The 17,347-nt window shown below is 42.6% G+C and overlaps 1 protein-coding gene across 1 annotated transcript in view; it reads right to left on the minus strand.

The window, feature by feature from the left end:
* Nucleotides 1–1,317: 1,317 nt before the first annotated feature.
* Nucleotides 1,318–17,347, minus strand: part of LOC141198591 (uncharacterized) — a 37,971-nt gene continuing 21,941 nt past the window's right edge. The window contains exons 4-15 of the mRNA XM_073663013.1: nt 15,728–15,886; nt 15,422–15,598; nt 15,224–15,347; nt 15,043–15,140; nt 14,754–14,844; nt 10,344–10,501; nt 7,716–7,865; nt 7,410–7,586; nt 7,213–7,336; nt 7,033–7,130; nt 6,745–6,835; nt 1,318–3,695 (exon numbers count right to left, since the gene is read on the minus strand). Coding sequence (XP_073519114.1) covers nt 1,498–3,695; nt 6,745–6,835; nt 7,033–7,130; nt 7,213–7,336; nt 7,410–7,586; nt 7,716–7,865; nt 10,344–10,501; nt 14,754–14,844; nt 15,043–15,140; nt 15,224–15,347; nt 15,422–15,598; nt 15,728–15,820 — 3,579 coding nt within the window. The 5' untranslated portion in view covers nt 15,821–15,886 and the 3' untranslated portion in view covers nt 1,318–1,497. The remainder of the gene's footprint in view (nt 3,696–6,744; nt 6,836–7,032; nt 7,131–7,212; nt 7,337–7,409; nt 7,587–7,715; nt 7,866–10,343; nt 10,502–14,753; nt 14,845–15,042; nt 15,141–15,223; nt 15,348–15,421; nt 15,599–15,727; nt 15,887–17,347) is intronic.

Below are 17,347 nucleotides of genomic sequence, written 5' to 3' on the forward strand. Positions count from 1 at the left end.
CTGTGGCAATGGTGGAGCAGGTGGCCAGTCAGATATATGGAATGTCCAGGGCATCACAAATAGGTCTCATGTTGCTTGGATCTTTGAAAATATACAGCTGGAATGGGTACCCCCAGGAGTACATCAGGCCATTTTCCCGGATGGCATCAAGTAGTGGTTTCAATACCCTTCTTTTAGCAAGTGTCATTCAGGATAGATGTGTGAGCAATTATATGCGTTTTCCATTGAAATCACCAGGATCCAACTCCTCTGCTTTCCTCACAATGGCCTCTTTTACATTGAAAAAATGTATGCGAGAGATAGTGTTCCTTGGACGCTCAGGATCTGGGCCATGATTGCCTATTGTACGGTGCGCCTTATAAATCTCCACCTCCTTATCAATAGGATCACCAAGAATATTAGTGAATAATGATCGCAGTGTTGGCATAATCACTTGTGCATTGATGCTTTCAGGTATACCCCTTATCCAGATATTATTGTGATTTTCTTGATCACCAACCATATTAAACAGATGGTTTATTTACTGGCTGTGAAGATCTAGTGTTAGTTTCTGAGCATTATGATGGCCTCTAACTTGGACATTATCCTCTAATCTCTGTAACTTGTCAGTAAGCTGTGACAGGATAGAAGTGAGGGGACGTATTTCAGTATTGTATGTGGTCTCCAGCCTCTGACTATATTACTCCATATCTTCTTTAGTAGGGCTAGACGCAATCTAATATACAAATAAGTTATGTTGTTCCCCATATCAGAATAACCTGTGGCTGGGGGGTAAATGTCCCTGTGAAGCAAGCACTGCTCAGTATGTGGGCTTTGGTGAGAGTACAGGGAGATTTGTGGAGCTGTTTTCTCGTGAGGCCGACATTAAGAGAGAAGTTGGTGCAGGACTGACAGTCTGGAGCTGTCTGGCATCATGAGGGTTAAGACTGCTTCTTTTTCCACGCTGAGGTGAGGCAGTAATGGCTCCGGAGCAGGAAGATAAGACCTTCCATAAGAAACGCTGCATACCAGACATGCTGACAGAGGTGGAGGACCTCAGATTAACCTCCGATCTCTTCTTTCTTTCCCATATCGAACGTCATGTTTGAGGCTGTAAATTGCTTATAATTGCCCCAGGAACATGGTCTGAAGAGAGTGCTCTCAGTGTGTGCGTTCTCTTATGCTGTGTCCAGGCCATGTCCTTCCTGTTGATGTACAATACGTCTAAAGGTGGCGTTGATTGGCAGCAGGATTGTGTGATGTAACAATCTTGTGTGATGTAACATCCTTACGGAAACGCGAGTTGTGACACCAATGGAACTGCGCCAGAACAGGAAGTGCGTATGAGTGTTTTTATTTTAAAAAGGCTAAACATGAGGAATGAGAAGGAGTTGGTCTAGTAGTGGACAACCCCTTTATGAAGATATAATTTTCGGTTAAAAATGAAAAAGGCTTCTCCCCTGTGTGACGTCTCTGAAGTTTGTTAAGAGTTGATCTCCGTGTAAAACATTTCCCGCATTAAGAACATGAAAATGGCTTCTCGTCTGTGTGAGTTCTCTGGTGACTAAGAAGTGATGATTTCTTCACAAAACATTTCCCACATTCTGAACAGGAAAAAGGTTTCTCCCCTGTGTGAGTTCTCTGGTGCTTAACCAAATCTGATTTCCAGCTAAAACATTTCCCACATTCTGAACAGGACAAAGGCTTCTCCCTTGTGTGATTTTTCTTGTGCGTAACCAAAACTGATTTCCAGCTAAAACATTTCCCACATTCTGAACAGGAAAAAAGCTTCTCCCCTGTGTGCTTTCTCTTGTGCGTAACCAAAACTGATTTCCAGCTAAAACATTTCCCACATTCTGAACAGGAAAAAGGCTTCTCCCCTGTGTGAATTCTCTGGTGCTTAACCAAAACTGATTTCCAGCTAAAACATTTCCCACATTCTGAACATGAAAAAGGTGTCTCCCCTGTGTGAGTTCTCTTATGCTCAACCAAATTTGATTTCCGGCTAAAACATTTTCCACAATCTGAACAGGAAAAAGGCTTGTCCCCTGTGTGAGTTCTCTTATGCTTAACCAAATCTGATTTCCGGCTAAAACATTTTCCACATTCTGAACAGGAAAAAGGCTTCTCCCCTGTGTGAATTCTCTGATGGCTGATAAAACTTGATTTCAATCTAAAACATTTTCCACATTCTGAACAGGAAAAAGGCTTCTCCCCTGTGTGAATTCTCTGATGTCTGATAAAACTTGATTTCAATCTAAAACATTTTCCACATTCTGAACAGGAAAAAGGCTTCTCCCCTGTGTGAATTCTCTGATGGCTGATAAAACTTGATTTCAATCTAAAACATTTTCCACATTCTGAACAGGAAAAAGGCTTCTCCCCTGTGTGAGTTCTCTGATGTCTGCTAAAACTTGATTTCAATCTGAAACATTTTCCACATTCTGAACAGGAAAAAGGCTTCTCCCCTGTGTGAATTCTCTGATGGCTGATAAAACTTGATTTCAATCTAAAACATTTTCCACATTCTGAACAGGAAAAAGGCTTCTCCCCTGTGTGAATTCTCTGATGTCTGATAAAACTTGATTTCAATCTAAAACATTTTCCACATTCTGAACAGGAAAAAGGCTTCTCCCCTGTGTGAATTCTCTGATGGCTGATAAAACTTGATTTCAATCTAAAACATTTTCCACATTCTGAACAGGAAAAAGGCTTCTCCCCTGTGTGAGTTCTCTGATGTCTGCTAAAACTTGATTTCAATCTGAAACATTTTCCACATTCTGAACAGGAAAAAGGCTTCTCCCCTGTGTGAATTCTCTGATGGCTGATAAAACTTGATTTCAATCTAAAACATTTTCCACATTCTGAACAGGATAAAGGCATTTTCCCTGTGTGAGTTCTCTGGTGTATAACAAGTCTCCATTTCCGGTTAAAACATTTCCCACATTCTGAACATGAAAAAGGCTTCTCCCCTTTGTGAGTTCTCTGATGTATAACAAGAGTTGATTTCTGTGTAAAACATTTTCCACATTCTGAACAGGAAAAAGGCTTCTCCCCTGTGTGAATTCTCTGATGTCTGATAAAACTTGATATCAATCTAAAACATTTTCCACATTCTGAACAGGAAAAAGGCTTCTCCCCTGTGTGAGTTCTCTTATGCTCAACCAAATCTGATTTCCGGCTAAAACACTTCCCACATTCTGAACATGAATAAGGCTTCTCCCCTGTGTGAGTTCTCTGATATTTGATTAAACCTGATTTCTCTGTAAACCATTTTCCACTTTCTGAAAAAGAAAATGGCTTCTCCTCTATGTGACTTCTCTGGTGATTAACAAGATCTGATTTCTGGTTAAAAAATTTCCCACACTTGAAACAAAAAAATCTATTCTCTGCTGTGTGAATGCTTTGATGTTTAAGAAAAGACTTTTCGAGGGAAAAACTATTTCCATATTCTGAACATGAAAATGGCTTCTTTGCTTTCGGTGCAATTTGTTTTTTAATGCTTATTTTGTGACTTTGATTTTTCTTAGTATTCGGTAATGAATCAGAAGACAGGACCTGTTTCAAATGATCAGATGATAGCTCTTTGCTGTGAAGGGATGATGGTATATCTGGAGTAATGGCATTCACTTCAATTGTATCCTGTGGGATCTCAAGATCAACTGATTTAAAAATTGAAGATGTCAGCTGTCCCCCTGATCTCCTGGTACAGTCATCTGCCAAGAATAAAACCAATTATTATTTATGAATAACATATCCTTAAAATTTATATTGTTGAATATTTCTACTTAAACTCTCTGTAAAAATGTACTTTATGTAAAAGTATCATTATTTACCAAGAAAACATCACAGAAAAAAATCAGCCTTACCAACACCAAATCAGATAACAAATGCATTAGCATTTTAGTGTTGGTTGGGTGTACTGGGGTGTCTGTCCATGTGGGGTGCACTTATATAGTGCTGGGCAACCTTCCTGATGTAATAGTATGGGCATCATTAGGCTAAGCCAGACACTGTGCATCACACCTACCTGTGTGACTGGCGTCCTATGCAAGCTTCATCTGTGTGCATCTTTAATACTAGGCAACCACCCCCTTCATGAATTGGTACGATTGTGAGTGGTTGCTCCATCAGTATTTTGCACCTGCGCTGCCCCCACCTTTATCATGGGGGTCTGCGGCATCCTGCTAGTGCATTTCTTATATGATTTGTGTTGGTAAGGCTGTATCTTTTTCTGTGATTTTTTTTTATTTTGCCCTATGTTAGCCATCATTATTCACCAAGACAATAACAGTTCACAGTCTAATAGAAAACCTCATAGGATGAACCAGTAGAGCGTGGTGTTCAACTGTTTGTTAATTCTGCCTCCCTAATATGCAATAAAAAGCCACCAAGCAATGTTATGTAGGCAAAAATAATATCAATAAAAACTTCTACTCATCTCACAAAAAACAAGTCCCCACTCAGGTCCATCATCTGTCAGTGGAAAACCAGAGGTTTCCACATTATTAGTGGCTCAAAGGCTCTTGAAAAACAACATGGCTTCCATAAACCAATCCAGCAATATCCGCTCTCCCAAAGTCAGATCTCCCCCTCGCTTCTGAGCCTTGCAGTGTGCCCAAACCACATTTAGCATCCATGTATTTGACATTACTATAGTGAGAAGAACCCACTTAATTTACGGTGTGTGTCTCCTGGAGCACAATCTGGACACTATGTGTTGGGTAATGAAATTATATATTTGTAATTTTCACTCTCCAACATCCACTGCGTGCTAATTTCCGGAAAGTGCCTGTGGAGTCAAAATAGTCACTACTCCTATAGATTATTTCACTGAGAGTTATAATTTCCAATATGAAGTCACTTTATGGGGATTTCTACTGCTCAGGTTTTCTGCAATTTGGTCACATTAGGGCTTCTGTAAATGGTGTGTCCCATCTCCTCTGGGATCTGCTCCTGCGACGTCTGCTTCTCTCACCAGGCGCCGTCTTATTCATCCTGCAGGCGGCGCTGGTGATGGAGGAGATGTCAGAACCAGAAGCTCTCAGCGGCGCAGGCTCTGTCCAGCCACTAAGATTAGGGTGCCTGGGACCTGTAGTACCATCCAGTCTGGCAGTATGGGTGTGTGTGCTGTCCAACTAGAGTAATCTGCTCCCTGCTTCAGCCAACTGGAGAGCACCGCACCCTACTAAAGCTGGAAGCATATTGCCGGAAGCTGCCAGATACAGCCTTGTTCTCCTCTGGTTCAGACCTCTGTGCTCAGCTCCCGGCTTGTGTATTTGTTTCCTGTTGTGACTCCGACCCATTTACTGACTACTTTTGTGTGGTTTCGTATTTTCTCTGACCTCCATGTTCTGACCCGGCTATCTGACTATTCTTCTTGCCATCTCACACCACAGAACATTAGGTAACACTGTGTTCCAAGCTTAGGGGGTCTCTGTCTAAGTCCAAATCCATGTAGAGTGGTTAAAGGATGATGAGCAAGGCAAACCCTGGGATCTGGAAAATGGAGTATATAGCGCCAAGCCTGTTTGTGGTAGCCATCTTTTGAGCTGCGAGGTGACCATGAACAGTGTCCCCAATACATTGTGTCTGCAAACTATCCCAGCAAAATCTGCTTTCAAATAGCTAAATGCCGCTCCTTCCTTTCTTAACCTGCCATGTGCCCAGACAGTAGTGTACAACCGTATATAGGGGATTGTCAGATTCAAGAGAAGTTGGAATATTATTTGTAAGGTCCATTTGTTTCCTATTATCCTTTGTGAAGAATTCCAAAGTTATCACCATATAAAGTGACACATGTCAGATTTGAAAAATGGGCCCAGATAGGAACACAAAACTGGCTGCAGGAAGGGGTTAAATCAGACTATTTTGGGCACTAACTACTATAGTCAAAACTGTGAGTATAGACCATAACACATCTACTGAAATGATCAAACTCAACAGTCTCCATCAGTAAGTAGTGAGTAACTAGTGGTGAAACCTCTCTGGGGTAATTGGAGTATGGGGCTCGGTGGTTCTTGGGAATCTAAACCATCATAAGGGACAATATTTTCTGTCAGACGAGTTTCAAGAAGAAATATTAGACATTCAAAGAGAACTTTTTAAAATAGTGCAGAGCTGAGGTGTCTTAAATTTAGCTTAGAGATCTATCATGGCGCAGGTGTAATGTTTTTTTTTTAGTTTATCACAATCTGGTTTGAAGTTAGTCAGTTTTAAAAGAAACTGAAAAGTCAGGATAAAGGGAAACTCTGCTGTTATTGTACAGAAATTCACACTTGGCCCTCACTGCACATTTAATGTTGTAGATCATAAAAGTGACGTTCGGCCAGAAAGACTGGACCTGGTCTTGTAGGGACCATATGAGCACATTCAGCAGCACAGAAGGGAGAGAAGGTAGATTCATCCAATAAGATATCAGGGATCTAGGAAGGAACACCATCATTACCCTCCGCTTTCTCTTACAGGCCCATCATTATATTTTTCTTCAAGTGATTTTCTGGCTTTGTAGTTTACAGATCTGGGCAGGTAACGTCTCCTAATCACAGTGAGTAGGTGGATCCTCCAGGTTGTAAGTTCTATGGAAAAGGGTTTCAATGCCCAAAATCATTTGAACAGTTTTGGGTGGAGGAGAATGCTGTGGTCTAGAGGAAAAATGGTGATCATATGATTGTGATACGGCCGGACTACACCACCGATAAAGCAGCCACAGCCGGTGACTGAGATAAAACTGTGACTTCTCTGCATTTAGTGGTTACTACTCACCTGGGTAGTCATATGTAGGAATCTCCTCTTTACACCGCTCATCACTCCTCACATATGACTCTATAGTATTAATATGGGGCAGATCTTCACCCTGAAACAAATATTATAAAAGTCACAGACTGATGAGAAGTCCCATCTATGATCAGCTCTAATCCTGACATCTCCACTGTTCTCTTTACACAAGTATAAACCACGTAATACTGGTGGATAAAACAAAACTGAACACAAGACCTTCACAGCCGTCTACACATCATAGGGGAGATCTCATGACACCTTCTCTCCATCTACCTGATGATCCCGAGGAACATTGGGATCTTCTTGTTTACAGTCCTGAGGAAGAAGAGGATGGGGACATCTGTCTGGTGTTGTCCTCTTACTGGATAGATCTGGAGGAAACACATACAGGACTGAATTCATTCTTTACATACAGATAATTATAGGCCGTGTATATTCAGTCCTGTCTATTACCTGGTGATGTGAGGGACTGGGGAACCTCCATCATGACGTCCTTGTACAGATCTTTGTGTCCTTCTAAATACTCCCACTCCTCCATGGAGAAATAGACAGTGACATCCTGACATCTTATAGGAACCTGACACATACAATGATACCGTCATCCACCGATCCTTTCATAGCGTTACTGTATAATGTCCCAGCAGTCCCACCTCTCCAGTCAGCAGCTCAATCATTTTGTAGGTGAGTTCTACGATCTTCTGGTCATTGATGTCCTCAAGTATGAAGGGGTGAGATGGATGCCCTGTGATTGGGCTCAGGGGTCTTTCCCATCCCTCAGACACAGGGTCCTCACAGCGCTCACTAGAGGTCTTCACTAATATGTAATCCTGGTTATGGAAAGACATATAAATCAATCTCACTCCAGACATTTCCAGAGTCCTCACCTCTCCAGTTCTGTCCATGTGTTATTCCCATAGATAAGAATGATGCAATGTGACGTCATTAGAATCTCTCACCTCTCCAGTAAGCCGAAAGAGGATCTCTAGGTTGAGGTGGAATATCCTCTCCGCCATCTTGTCTCTGTCCATATCCATCTTTGATGGGTCCATAAGGAAAATTCTCTTAAATAGAAGATCTTCACTGAGAGGATCCGATATTGTAGAGACCTAAATGAGAAGATGATGAGCCGATGTAACATCATAAAAATCTTGTGTTATAATACAATTACTGGAGATAACAAGGGAAACATATGAGGAGATTTATTATTTTACAGTATTTAGTTTTCTTCTTTACATCTACTAATAAAACCTATATATTTTAGGCCACAGACAACAAGCAGTTTCTTCCTTGGAGTCTGTAGCTGAATACATTTCTCAAAGACTCATCTTCCATAAAGCTAATTCTCGTCTCATTTACCGACACTGCAATCGGCATTAGCAATACTGCAGGAGATATTCATTACACGTAACATGAGAAATAACTACTTCATGAGGAGGACGACATCTTCATCTTCTACTACGGCTCTAGAAACATATTTAGCCAGATTTCTTCACTGATTACATCTCCACCGGCCGTCTACAGTCATGGCCAAAAGTATTGAGAATGAGACAAATAGTAATTTTTCCAAAGTTTACTGCTTCATTTTTTGTAATGGCAATTTGCATATACTCCTGAATGTCAAAGAGTGATCAGCTTAACAGCAATTACTGTACTTGCAAAGTCAATATTTGCCCAGAAAATGAACTTTAACCCCCAAAACACATTTCAACATCATTGCAGTCCTGCCTTAAAAGGAGCAGCTAACATCGTTTTAGTGATTGATCCATTAACACAGGTGTGGGTGTTGATGAGGACAGGGCTGGCGATCAATCAGTCATGATTAAGTAAGAATGACATCACTGGACACTTTAAAAGGAGGCTGGTTCTTGGTATCATTGTTTCTCTTCAGTTAACCATGGTTATCTCTAAAGAAACACGTGCAGCCATCATTGCACTGCACAAAAATGGCCTAACAGGGAAGAGTATCGCAGCTACAAAGATTGCACCTCAGTCAACAATCTATCGCATCATCAAGAACTTCAAGGAGAGAGCTTCCATTGTTGTCAAAAAGGCTCCAAGGCGCCCAAGAAAGACCAGCAAGCGCCAGGACCGTATCTTAAAACTGTTTCAGCTGTGGGATCGGACTACCAGCAGTGCCGAGCTTGCTCAGGAATGGCAGCAGGCTGGTGTGAGTGCTTCTGCACGCACTGTGAGGCGAAGACTCTTTGAGCAAGGGCTGGTTTCAAGGAGGGCAGCAAAGAAGCCACTTCTCTCCAGAAAAAACATCAGGGACCGACTGATATTCTACAAAAGGTACAGGGAGTGGACTGCTGAGGACTGGGGCAAAGTCATTTTCTCTGATGAATCCCCTTTTCGATTGTTTGGGACATCTGGAAAACAGCTTATTCGGAGAAGAAGAGGTGAGCGCTACCACCAGTCTTGTCTCATGCCAACTGTAAAGCATCCTGAAACCATTCATGTGTGGGGTTGCTTCTCAGCCAAGGGAATCGGCTCACTCACAGTCTTGCCTAAAAACACAGCCATGAATAAAGAATGGTACCAGAATGTCCTCCAAGAGCAACTTCTCCCAACCGTCCAAGAGCAGTTTGGCGCCCAACAATGCCTTTTCCAGCATGATGGAGCACCTTGCCATAAAGCAAAGGTGATAACTAAATGGCTCATGGAACAAAACATAGAGATTTTGGGTCCATGGCCTGGAAACTCCCCAGATCTTAATCCCATTGAGAACTTGTGGTCAATCATCAAGAGACGGGTGGACAAACAAAAACCAACAAATTCTGGCAAAATGCAAGCATTGATTATGCAAGAATGGACTGCTATCAGTCAGGATTTGGTCCAAAAGTTGATTGAGAGCATGCCAGGGAGAATTACAGAGGTCTTGAAGAAGAAGGGGCAACCCTCAAATATTGACTTGTTGCATTAACTCATTCTAACTGTCAATATAACCTATTGGTACTCATAATATGATTGCAATTATATTTCTGTATGTGATATAAACATCAGACAAACACTAATAAAAACCAGAGGCCAGAAGATCATGTGAAAATATAATTTTGGTGTCATTCTCAATACTTTTGGCCATGACTGTATATGAATGTTTCCCATCTTCCCCGGACTGTAATCTTCCATCACGTTAGGTTTCATGTCTGAACAGAAAAAAGGCTTCTCCACTGTGTGAGTTCAGGTTTGGTTAAGCACCAGAGATTTCCGGCTAAAACATTTCCCACATTCTGAACAGGAAAAAGGCTTCTCCCCTGTGTGAGTTCTCTGATATTTGATTAAACTTGATTTCTCAGTAAAACATTTTCCACTTTCTGAACAGGAAAATGGCTTCTTCTGTGTGTGACTTCTCTGGTGATTAACAAAATTCTGGTTAAAAAAAATTCCCACACTTGAAAGAAAAAAAATCTATTCTCTGCTGTGTGAATGTTTTGATGTTTAAGAAAAGACTTTTCGAGGGAAAAACTATTTCCATATTCTGAACATGAAAATGATTTCTTTGCTTTAGGAGCAATTTGTTTTTTAATGCTTATTTTGTGACTTTGATTTTCCTTAGTAGTCGGTAATGAATCAGAAGACAGGACCTGTTTCAAATGATCAGATGACAGATCTTTGCTGTGAAGGGATGATGGTATATCTGGAGTAATGGCATTCACTTCAATTGTATCTTGTGTGATCTCAAAATCATCTGATTTAAAAACTGAAGATGTCAGCTGTCCCTCTGATCTCCTGGTACAGTCATCTGCCAAGAATAAAACCAATTATTATTTATGAATAACACATCCTTAAAATTTATAATGTTGAATATTTCTACTTAAACTCTCCGTAAAAATGTACTTTATGTAAAAGTATCATTATCTACCAAGAAAACATCACAGAAAAAAATCAGCCTTACCAACACCAAATCAGATAACAAATGCATTAGCATTTTAGTGTTGGTTGGGTGTACTGGGGTGTCTGTCCATGTGGGGTGCACTTATATAGTGCTGGGCAGCCTTCCTGATGTAATAGTATGGACATCATCAGTATCCTAAGTCAGACACTGTGCATCAAACCTACCTGTGTGACTGGCGTCCTATTCAAGCTTCATCTGTGTGCATCTTTAATACTAGGCAACCATCCTCTCCATGAATTGGTATGATTGTGAGTGGTTGCTCCATCAGTATTTTGCACCTGCGCTGCCCCCACCTTTATCATGGGGGTCTGCGGCATCCTGCTAGTGCATTTGTTATATGATTTGTGTTGGTAAGGCTGTATCTTTTTCTGTGATTTCTTTTAAATTTTGCCTTATGTTAGCCATCATTATTCACCAAGACAATAACAGTTCACAGTCTAATAGAAAACCTCATAGGATGAACCAGTGGATCGTAGTGTTCAACTGTTTGTTCATTCTGCCTCCAAATATGGAATAAAAAGCCACCAAGCAATGTTATGTAGGCAAAAATAATATCAATAAAAACTTCTACTTATCTCACAAAAACCAAGTCCCCACTCAGGTCCATCATCTGTCAGTGGAAAAACAGAAGTTTCCACATCATTAGTGGTTCAAAGGCTTTTGAAAAGCAACATGGCTTCCATAAACCAATCCAGCAATATCCACTCTCCCAAAGTCAGATCTCCCCCTCGCTTCTGAGCCTTGCAGTGTGCCCAAAACACACTCAGCAACCATGTATTTGACATTACTATAGTGAGAAGAACCCACTTAATTTACGGTGTGTGTCTCCTGGAGCACAATCTGGGCACTATGTGTTGGGTAATGAAATTATATATTTGTAATTTTCACTCTCCAACATCCACTGTGTGCTAATTTCCAGAAAGTGACTGTGGAGTCAAAATAGTCACTACTGCTATAGAATAATTCACTGAGGGTTATAATTTCCAAAATGGAGTCACTTTATGGGGATTTCTACTGCTCTGGTTTTCTGCAATTTGGTCACATTAGGGCTTCTGTAAATGGTGTGTCCCATCTCCTCTGGGATCTGCTCCTGCGACGTCTGCTTCTCTCACCTCCTTATTCACCCTGCAGGCGGCATTGGTGATGGAGGAGACGATAGAACCAGAAGCTCTGGGCAGCGCAGGCTCTGTCCAACCACTAAGATTAGGGTTGCTGGGACCTGTAGTACCATCCAGTCTGGCAGTGTGGGTGTGTGTGCTGTCCAGCTGGAGTAATCTGCTCCCTGCTTCAGCCAACTGGAAAGCACCGCACCCTACTAAAGCTGGAAGCATATTGCTGGAAGCTGCCAGATACAGCCTTGTTCTCCTCTGGTTCAGTCCTATGTGCTCAGCTAACGGCTTTTCTCTGACCTCCATGTTCTGACCCGGCTATCTGACTATTCTTCTTGCCATCTCACACCACAGAACATTAGGTAACACTGTGGCCCAAGCTTAGGGGGTCTCTGTCTAAGTCCAAATACATGAAGAGGGGTTAAAGGATGATGAGCAAGGCAAACCCTGTGATCTGGAAAATGGAGTAGATAGCGCCAAGCCTGTTTGTGGTAGCCATCTTTTGAGCTGCCAGGTGACAACGAACAGTGTCCCCAATACATTGTGTCTGCACACTATCCCAGCAAAATCTGCATTCAAATAGCTAAATGCCGCTCCTTCCCTTTTTAACCTGCCATGTGCCCAGACAGTAGTGTACAACCATATATAGGGGATTGTCGGATTCAAGAGAAGTTAGAATATTATTTGTAAGGTCCATTTGTTTCCTATAATCCTTTGTGAAGAATTCAAAAGTTATCTATAATATAATCGGCTAAGAGTCCCTCTGTCCGAAGCCTCGATAGACTGCGCATGTGTGACGCGCAGTCTGGCTCCAGACAGAAGCAGGCATCCAGCCGTTACAGGTAAGAGGAGGTGTATGGCGCCGGAGATCGCGGTATGTGTAGACACTGAACGCATACCGCGATCTCCGGCGCCATACTTGCATACTTACCTGACCAGGAGGAGCGTTGCCGCGGCGCCTCTAATCTGGCCGGAGACAGGGGGCGGAGTGAGGCGTCGGATCGGCGCGTGCACATAGCGCTATCCTTTGCCATTTTACTGAAGACACATTTACAGTGTGTCTTCAGCAAAATGACGCCACTCTCCTCCCCCGGCCTACGGCAGAACAGGACGCTGCAGCGCTGGAGTACAGAGAAGAAAGGTGAGTATAACTGTTTATTTTTTTTGTTTGTGTGTACAGTGTGGAAGGGATGAGGGGGCCACACATATCAGGATTGTGGGGTGAGGGGACCATGCATATACCAGGATTGTGGGGTGAGGGGACCATGCATATACCAGGATTGTGGGGTGAGGGGACCATGCATATACCAGGATTGTGGGGTGAGGGGTACCACGTATACCAGGATTGGGGGTGAGGGGAGCCACGCATACTGGGATTGGGGGTGAGGGGAGCCACGCATACCGGGACTGGGGGTGAGGGGAGCCACGCATACCGGGACTGGGGGTGAGGGGAGCCACGCATAACGCGATTGGGGATGAGGGGGGCCACGCATAACGCGATTGGGGATGAGGGGAGCCACGCATACCGCGATTGGGGATGAGGGGAGCCACTCATACCGCGATTGGGGATGAGGGGAGCCATGCATACCGCGATTGGGGATGAGGGGAGCCACGCATACCGCGATTGGGGATGAGGGGAGCCAAGCATACCGCGATTGGGGATGAGGGGGGCCACGCATACCGCGATTGGGGATGAGGGGAGCCACGCATACCGCGATTGGGGATGAGGGGAGCCAAGCATACCGCGATTGGGGATGAGGGGAGCCAAGCATACCGCGATTGGGGATGAGGGGAGCCAAGCATACCGCGATTGGGGATGAGGGATGGGGTACCACGCATACCTGGATTGGGGATGAGGGTGCCATGCATACCAGGATAAGATGGTGGGGACAGGATGGGGGCAGCACAAATACCAGGAGGGGGGCAGCACATACCACACATACCAGCATGGGAGACCATATACCAATAAAAATGCTCACCACCCGGGCGTAGAACGAGTTCAGTAGCTAGTCACCATATAAAGTGGCACACGTCAGATTTGAAAAATGGGCCCAGATAGGAACACAAAACTGGCTGCAGGAAGGGGTGAAATCAGACTATTTTGGGCACTAACTACTATAGTCAAAACTGTGAGTATAGACCATAACACATCTACTGAAATGATCAAACTCAACAGTCTCCATCAGTAAGTAGTGAGTAACTAGTGGTGAAACCTCTCTGGGGTAATTAGAGTATGGGGCTCGGTGGCTCTTGGCAATCTAAACTATCGTAAGGGACAATATTTTCTGTCAGATGAGTTTCAAGAAATATTGACATTTAAAGAGAACTTTTTATAATAGTGAAGAGATGAGGAGTCTTAAATTTAGCTTAAAGATACACCGGGTCACATGTGTAATGTTTTTTTTTGTGTAGTTTATCACAATTTGGTTTGAAATTAGTCGGTTTTAAAAGAAATTGAAAAGTCAGGATAAAGGGAAACTCTGTTGTTATTGTACAGAAATTCACACTTGGCCTCACTGCACATTTAATGTTGTCGATCATAAAAGTGAAGTTTGGCCAGAAAGACTGGACCTGGTCTTGTAGGGACCATATGAGCACATTCAGCAAAACAGAAGGGAGAAAGGTAGATTCATCCAATAAGATATCAGGGTTCTAGGAAGCCAACAGCATCATTACCCTCCACTTTCTCTTACAGGCCCATCATAATATTTTTTAAGTGATTTTCTGGCTTTGTGGTTTACAGATCTGGGCAGGTAACGTCTCCTAATCACAGTGAGTAGGTGGATCCTCCAGGTTGTAAGTTCTATGGAAAAGGGTTTCAATGCCCAAAATCATTTGAACAGTTTTGGGTGGAAGAGAATGTTGTGGTCTAGAGGCAAAATGGTGATCATATGATTGTGATACGGCCGGACTACACCACCGATAAAGCAGCCACAGCCGGTGACTGAGAAGAATCTGTAACTTCTCTGCATTTAGTGGTCACTACTCACCTGGGTAGTCACATGTAGGAATCTCCTCTTTACACCACTCATCACCCCTCACATATGCCTCTATAGTATTAATATGGGTGAGATCTTCACCCTGAAACAAATATTGTAAAAGTCACAGACAGATGGAGAAGTCACATCTATGATCAGCTCTAATCCTGTCATCTCCACCGTTCTCATTACACAAATAGAAAACACATAATACTGGTGGATAAAACAAGACTGAACACAAGACCTTCACAGCCGTCTACACATCATAGGGGAGATCTCATGACACCTTCTCTCCATCTACCTGATGATCCTGAGGAACATTGGGATCTTCTTGTTTACAGTCCTGTGGAAGAAAAGAATGGGGACATCTGTCTGGTGTTGTCCTCTTACTGGATAGCTCTGGAAGAAACACATACAGGGACGGAATTTATTCTTTACATACAGATAATTATAGGCCGTGTGTATTTAGTCCTGTCTATTACCTGATGATGTGAGGAGCTGAGGAACCTCCATCATGACGTCTTTGTACAGATCTTTGTGTCCTTCTAAATACTCCCACTCCTCCATGGAGAAATAGACGGCGACATCCTGACACCTTATAGGAACCTGACACATACAATGATACCGTCATCCCCCTGATTCCTTCATAGCGTTACTGTATAATGTCCCAGCAGTGTTACCTCTCCAGTCAGCAGCTCAATCATCATGTAGGTGAGTTCTACGATCTTCTGGTCATTGATATCCTCATGTATCAGGGGGTGAGGTGGAGCCCCTGTGATTGGGCTCAGGGGTCTTTCCCATCCCTCAGACACAGGGTCCTGACAGCGCTCACTAGAGGTCTTCACTAATATGTAATCCTGGTTATGGAAAGACATATAAATAAATCTCACTTCAGACATTTCCAGAGTCCTCACCTCTCCAGTTCTGTCCATCTGTTATTCCCATAGATAAAATTGATGTAATGTGACGTCATCAGAATCTCTCACCTCTCCAGTAAGACGGAAGAGGATCTCTAGGGTGAGGTGTAATATCCTCTCTGCCATCTTGTCTCTATCCATATCCATCTTTGATGGGTCCATAAGGAAAATTCTCTTAAATAGAAGATCTTCACTGAGAGGATCTGATATTGTGTAATAATACAATTACTGGAGATAATAAGGGGAAACATATGAGATTTATTATTTTACAGTATTTCGTTTTCTGCTTTACATCTAGTAATAAAACCTATATATTTTAGGCCACAGACAACAAGCAGTTTCTTCCTTGGAGTCTGTAGCTGAATACGTTTCTCAAAGACTCATCTTCCATAAAGCTAATTCTCGTCTCATTTACCGACACTGCAATCGGCATTAGCAATACTGCAGGAGACATTCATTACACGTGACATGAGAAATAACTACTTCATGAGGAGGACGACGTCATCTTCATCTTCTACTACGGCTCTACAAACATATTTAGCCAGAGTTCTTCACTGACTACATCTCCACCGGTCGTCTATATGAATGTTTCCCGTCTTCCCCGGACTGTAATCTTCTATCACGTTAGTTCTCATGTCTGATTCACACACAGAAGTTTGAGGCTTTGATACATGGTAAGTTTTTTAATATTAAGCAGAGTAGGACTATCCAGAATGGGTTCATTTTACCATGGTGGGATAGCTTTCATGCTATTTTTGATCAAAAACAGTGTTATTAGGAACCCTATTTTATTTAAATGCACTTTTGCTTTTTATTTATTTATTTACAGCAGGGTTTAAGATAATTTTTCTTCTTATAGTTTTTTTCTCATTTATGGCCATAGTAAACAAGCATTTATGTGCTGCATGGATACCAACTTAAACCAAGCTCAAATTCTGTGTTTTTTTAACGGGCACCATAGTGGCCCTGTGGGCTGCTGCTATGGATGATACACCCCTAACTATCCAACTATCATATGGTAAAAATCTCATAGGTCCTGTATTTATTAGTATCTGCACGAAGAATGGGGCTAAGTGAGTATTTATTAAAGGGAATCCACTCCCCAAGGCCAGCAAGCATCAGAATCTTCACTGAATAAAAAGCCATTTCTCAGCAAACAGACCTCGAATATGAGGCATAAAGGTATGTATAGATTCACATTTCTATCACCTGTATGCCAATATTAGAGGTCAGATAAGTTCCAGGGGGTGACAGATTCCCTTTCATCAGCCGTGGGGTAATCATAAAACCAGATATGTATCTAAGTATTCTAAGTTGGTTAATGGTTGTGTAGTCAATGGGAGGCATGTGTCACAGAGATGGCTGGTCTGTGTGATGTAACCCGGAGTGTTTCTCTAGGGCAGATAAGCACTAAGAGGATCGTTTGGTGCATCTGGGAGCCGGGTTACGGGTAGCTAGGAGAGAATGGACGTGTCCAGCTACCCCCCACATACCACACCTCTGGGTGTGGTTAACAGCCTATAAAATGGAGGCTGTTGTTTGGCACATGGTCTGTGTGTTTGGAGGGAGAAGGCCTCCTGTGTATGTTTGTCTTCAGACCAAGCCAGGACACTGGACGCTACCCCAGCTTGTGTGCCACACAGGCCTGGCTGAGCAGAGACCTGCTAAAGACATTTACTTTGTTTGCCT

Source organism: Phyllobates terribilis, unplaced genomic scaffold, assembly GCF_046119375.1.
Source record: "Phyllobates terribilis strain yellow unplaced genomic scaffold, ASM4611937v1 Scaffold_98__1_contigs__length_5973952, whole genome shotgun sequence".
Classification (NCBI taxonomy): Eukaryota; Metazoa; Chordata; class Amphibia; order Anura; family Dendrobatidae; genus Phyllobates; species Phyllobates terribilis.